We start from the raw sequence: 6,000 nt of genomic DNA, 5'->3' as shown, positions 1-6,000 counted from the left end.
TTCATTTCCTTACTCTGCCTGAGCCAGACCATCGTGGTACATCACCTGGGGCTCATGTTTTGAGAATGGCATGCTACAGGTAATTAACAGAAAAGCCTGATAGCATCTAACATCTGTCTGAAAGCCTGTTGATGGATGAACAATGGGTATAAAAGACCTAGCATCTTGTGAAGAATTGTTTATCATGTTTGTAATTATCGGTCATTTTCAAAGGACCCTCAAACAAAAGGATCAATCATTCATCCATTGTGCATTCTTCATGAAGCTGGCTGACCAGAAGTTTACATCCACTGTTTAACCCACAATGATATTGTTCCCCATCCTTTTTATATTTTCTGTCATCCTCCCTGTAGATTTTTTTTTCTGCCACACAGCGTGGCACACTGGATCTTAGTTCTCCAACCAGGGATCGAAACCTTACCCCCTTCAGTGGAAGCCCGGAGTCTTTTTTTTTTTTTTAACATCTTTATTGGAGTATAATTGCTTTACAATGGTGTGTTAGTTGCTGCTGTATAGCAAACTGAATCAGCTATATGTATACATATATCCCCATTTCCCCTCCCTCTTGCGTCTCCCTCCCACCTTCCCTATCCCACCCCTCTAGGTGGTCACAAAGCACCAAGCTGATCTCCCTGTGCCATGTGACTGCTTCCCACTAGCTATCTATTTTACATTTGGTAGTGTATATATGTCCATGCCACTCTCTCACTTCGTCCCAGCTGACCCCTCCCCCTCCCTGTGTCCTCAAGTCCATTCTCTGCGTCTGCGTCTTTATTCCTGTACTGCCCCTAGGCTCTTCAGAACCACTTTTTTTTTTTTTTAGATTCCATATATATGTGTTAGCATACAGTATTTTTCTCTTTCTGACTTACTTCATTCTGTATGACAGACTCTAGGTCCATCCACCTCACTACAAAGAACTCAATTTCGTTTCTTTTTATGGCTGAGTAATATTCCATTGTATATATGTGCCACATCTTCTTTATCCATTCATCTGTCAATGGACAATTAGGTTGCTTCCATGTCCTGGCTATTGTAATAGAGCTGCAATGAACATTGTGGTACATGACTCTTTTTGAATGATGGTTTTCTCAGGGTATGTGTCCAGTAGTGGGATTGCTGGGTCATATGGTAGTTCTATTTTTATTTTTTTAAGGAACCTCCATACTGTTCTCCATAGTGGCTGTATCAGTTAACATTCCCACCAACAGTGCAAGAGGGTTCCCTTTTCTCCACACCCTCTCCAGCATTTATTGTTTGTAGATTTTTTGATATGGCCATTCTGACCGGTGGAAGCATGGAGTCTTAACCCCTGGACAGCCCAGGGAGTTCCCCTCCCTGCAGATATTTTTAGACAATTATGATAATTATTTTAATTTGTAGCCAGCTTTTTAGAGCCAAATATACCTACTGAAGACTTTCATAGAGGTACCAGGAAGATTCTATGATCTTCAAATATTAATTACTACCCCAATAGTGTATTTGTTTTCTAGGGCTGCTATAACAAAGGGTCGCAAACTGGGTGGCTTAAAACAACAGAAATGTATTTGTCATAGTTCTGGAAACTGTAAGTCCGATATCAGATGCCCGCAGAGCCACGCTTCCTCTGAAACCTGTAGGGAAGGCCCTTCCTTACGTCTTCCTGACTTCGGGCGGTGGCCTTCATAGATTGACATGCCTGGGCCTACAGCTGCATCACTCCAACCTCTGCCTCTGTCATTATGTGGTGTCCTCCCTGGGTGTCTGCATTCAAATTTCTCTCTTCTTAAGAATATTGGATTAGGGCCCATGCTAATGACCTTGTCTTATGTTGATTTTATCTGTAAAGATCCTATTTCCAAATAAGGTTACATTCACACAGACTGGGAGTTAGGATTTCATCATATCTTTATGGGGAACACAATTCAGCCCATAACAGATAGGATACATGCAAACACACCTCAGAGACAGACTGCTTTCAAGGCTGGGATTTGCAAGAGGAGGAGCTTTTCTGTAGCCTTCTTGACAGTATCTGCCTACTTAAAGAAAATCCTGTGCATAGAGGGAAGTGGTTAGTAATGAAAGCATAGAAATATCTAAAGTTAGAGAGCTGAAGACAGGTGGGTGAATCCCGCACTGTTCATGTAGGGTTGGTTGCTCTTCCAAGGTGGAGGGTGATTTGCTCCTATGGTTACTGCCCTCTGTATATGAAATATATATCATATATATGACTCACTCCCCTTGCTTTGATTCTGTGCTCACCTAACAATCTTCCAACTTAATTTGACCTCAACAGGAATTCCTCCCCTAGGGAAAGAGCAGAGGACAACACTGCAGTTATTAGTTAACACATTTGAGTTGGGGCTTATGCATCAGTATTTTTGAGTCATGTTGGTGGGGCTCCATCCTAAGAGGCTCGTCAGCTATGAAGGTCCTGGGCCTGTAAAATCAGGAACCCTGAGACATGGCAGCAGACAAGGGCTGCTCCCAAGGAACTGGGTGAGCTGAGCCAAGCTTCACTCAACAATGACCCTTTTTGCGGCCTGTCCCTTCAAGTTAAATTACATACATATGTTCAGAATCAATCAGATGATTAGCAGCTTAAACCTGAAATCTCATACTCCAGAAATGATCTGAATACATGTTTTTATTAACCTTCCCTCCTATCAGAGAGCTGGCCATGGTTCCTTTGGTTTTGTCAGATTGGGTAAGTCCCAGATCTTTTGGAATCAGGGTTATCGTTCCCAGGTTTATGGTCAAATTCCTCACCATCAGCCCAGAGTTCTGCGAATCTGGTGAAGCTCTAAGGGTGATGGAGAAATTAGAGAGTGTTCCTTTAAGGCACGGATCAAGGAGGGGACCAGGTGTCCGTTGTAGACGCAGCCTCAGGCTGCAGTCTGGGGCCCAATTAGCAGTGAGCTAAGCAGGGTTTTTGTTTAGCTTAGCAACGGCCTGCGCGGTCCCGGGGGCCCGTCGGGGTATCTGCGGCGGGAGGAGGCCCGGGCCTCTATCCTCAGCTCGCGGTGGCGCTGGAAGCTGCAGAAGTCGCCTCCGTGGGCTCCCGGACCCCTGGCCCTCGGGGTCTCGCAGCACTAGGGCAGAGAAGGGACTGCTCCCCGCGTCGGGGAAGGTCCGGCCGAGCGGGGCCGAGCGCCCGGCGGGGATCCTCCGCGTGGAGAGAGCACCAGAGGCTCCCGGGGTGCGCGGCTTGAGGGGACCCCACGACCCCCGTCCCCGCCCTGGGCCGCCTCGTCGCCATCCCTACGGGCGGCGGTGGATGGAGCCCCGCAGCCCGGCTCTCCGCGGGTTTGAGGTTCGGGCAGCAGCCAGGACAGCATTTCCAAGGCCAGGACATGAAGGTCGCTGTGTTGGACCTTGGGTCTCTCTTTGCCAAAATCTTCAAGACCTCTACGGCGCCCGCGGCGGTTCCTTCGCCGGTCGCCTCCTCCAGCCACTCGCGAGGCGCAGCCACCGCAGGGCCGGCGGGCATCGGGACGGGCACCTGGCTTGGCACGGCCCCGCCCTTGACCCTCTTTCCAGCCCTGGCGCCCGACTCCCGCTCCGGTTCGCGGAGGGCGCCAGCCCTGCAGCAGCCGACGCCCGCCCCGCTCCGTCCTCTGCTCGCCGCCTCCCACCGCCGGGTTTCGGTCGCGAGCCGCACGGGAGAAGCGGGAGGGACGCCCCTCTGGCTGCCCAGTAGCCCGAGAGCAGCCAAAGTCCGGTCCTCGACCCCGCCTCTGCCCGCGGCCCCCTCCAGCGGCGTCTGCGGCGCAGCCGGCTCCCCAGCCCCCCTGGTGGCCGTGGCGCGGCCGCCCCCGGGCCCTGGCGGGGTCTTGGCGGCGCTGCCGTCCATCGGGGGCTCCGCGGGCAGCGGCAGTGTGACCGCGAGCGCACGGAACCCTCGCCCGCCCGGCCCCGGGGAGCGAGAGCCCGGCGCTCGGGTGCCACCCGGGCCTGGCCCCGAGACCCTGTTCTTCACCCTGCCGGACCTCGGCGAGGAGTGGGCCTCGGACAGCGACTCGGAGGACGGCCGAGAAGCGTGAGTAGCGGCTGGGGCCAGGCAGGTCCTTCTTGGGTTGGGACCCCTGCGCCTCCACCTGTCACACCCACCTTGCCAGGCGCCCGTTACAAAACTGCACTATTTGCAGTAACTTCCACTAAGTGCCCTGGGTACGTCCCTGCACTTTTCTGGGATCCTTATTCCTCGGCTTTCTTTTCTTTTCAAACACAGGCTGTGACAGGCTTTTGATCAACTTTCTCGGAGGTAATCCTCTGCTGTTCACTAGCAGAGAGGGAGGGAAGATGAAGCGGGACTTGAAGGAGAGGAGGACAAAGTTTTGTTTCTTTTCTAGCTGAAGCTTTGACTCAGGTCATTTGATAGTCAGGTTTCCTTAAGGACTTTGAAAGGAGCCTTTCTCTAATGCAGGATACGGCGGACGTGCAGGGTACCCAATACCTACACTGGCGGCTATAATTTTAAGAAATGGTGAGGCACACGGCGCCTCCCTCCTTTTCAAGGGTCAGCCCCAATTCTCATCCTAAGTGGGATTTTTTTGTGTGTGAGACATTGCGTTGATTTACATATGTATAACATCATCTGACACAAATGGATTTGTATCATATAGCCTAGAGCTCCTGTGTTACTGCCATGGGGCCCTGAGGTACTCTGGAAACGCTGACTTCGTGGGAGCCATCTCAATGGGAATTAGGGGACACTTCCCTCAACACACTGACATACACACACACACTCACACTCACACACTACCCTTTCACCACCAGGAGCAGTGATGAAAACATTCCTCTTGTAAAATGTGGATTTTAGAACAAAGGCAAATTTTATTTTTTTAATGAGAAGATATAGCTCCTCTTAGTGGGTATAAAAATGTTCAGTCTTCTTGAATTTCACAAAAGGATAGTGAAATGTTCAAAGGCAAACCAGAAAGTCCCGTTCACGGAAGGAGATTTCTGTATTGTCACCTAGCAAAGGAAGAATGGTCAGGGAAGAATGGTCAGGCCTGTTAGCAGAGAAGCTCTCTTCTCCCCCCAAAAATGGACAGGAAAACTTTTGCATTAAGACTGATTCTAACTCAATCAAAATTTAAATAACTATTTTCACAAAACTGCGTGACGTTCATCTCAGTGCTAAAATAAGTTAAAGAGTAAGTTGTTCCTTTTCATTTAAAATATTATATTATGAAATAGATGAATCAACTGATTTTTTTTTCCCCTAAGGAAAATCAGTTGCATTTGGATAAGTGGCTAGAATACATATGTCTAAGGAATTGGGCCTTTGTTATTGGCTTCTGGTCCTTAACATTTATGCAATTAATGTTTTATGAGCAAATAGATATACACACTGACCTTAAACTCTAGTCTTAGTGTTTTTTTCCAACAGGCACTGAAACATTCAGCATGGCCAGTGGAAAGCACTGGTGCTGGTTTCCGTTCTTAAACATCTTAAACCATGTTTGCATTGTCCAAAAATCCTTCATGGATACTTTTTGAATAACACTGTATTTGGCACTATTTACAGTATGCTAATCTACGTTAGCAAAGATATCCAACTGTACTGAAAGGGCAGACATTGAATTTTACACACTTGCTTTGAGGAATAATAGGTACAGATACGTGTGTTCAAGGATCTTCCTAATTATGTGCCTTGGTTCTCTCCATGGGACGTCTGACAGCCCTTCAAGTACATTAGTTTTATATATTTTTTTACATATGCAAATAGTCATGTTCCCTTCCTTCCATACCTCCTTTCTTTTTTTAATCATGAAGTTAACAAACGGATAAGGGAAAAGAAGAAAGAAAGGAATTTTTCCCTCAGTCTTACAGACCTTTTACATCTTGAAGTATATTTTTTTCACTCCCGGATTTCTGGGGTGGCTATTTATAACACTGAATAAACAAACATGCTTCAGCACTGGATTTCAATTTTACAGCTACTAGCTTATCTGTCAGTTTGCAGTTAGCGGCTGCTAGTTATTAGCCTGTCTGATGAATAAAAAAATCGTGTAC

General features: G+C 48.0%; 1 protein-coding gene across 1 annotated transcript in view; it reads left to right on the top strand.

Annotated features, from left to right (window-relative positions):
* Nucleotides 1–3,332: 3,332 nt before the first annotated feature.
* FAM149A (family with sequence similarity 149 member A) overlaps nt 3,333–6,000 on the top strand; it is a 29,446-nt gene continuing 26,778 nt past the window's right edge. The window contains 1 exon segment of the mRNA XM_065899855.1: nt 3,333–4,018. Within this exon segment, the coding sequence (XP_065755927.1) occupies nt 3,333–4,018 (686 nt within the window).

This window comes from Phocoena phocoena, chromosome 21 (assembly GCF_963924675.1).
Source record: "Phocoena phocoena chromosome 21, mPhoPho1.1, whole genome shotgun sequence".
Lineage (NCBI taxonomy): Eukaryota > Metazoa > Chordata > Mammalia > Artiodactyla > Phocoenidae > Phocoena > Phocoena phocoena.
The sequence above is the reverse complement of the archived record's forward strand: the minus strand, read 5'-3'. Positions and strand labels throughout refer to the sequence as shown.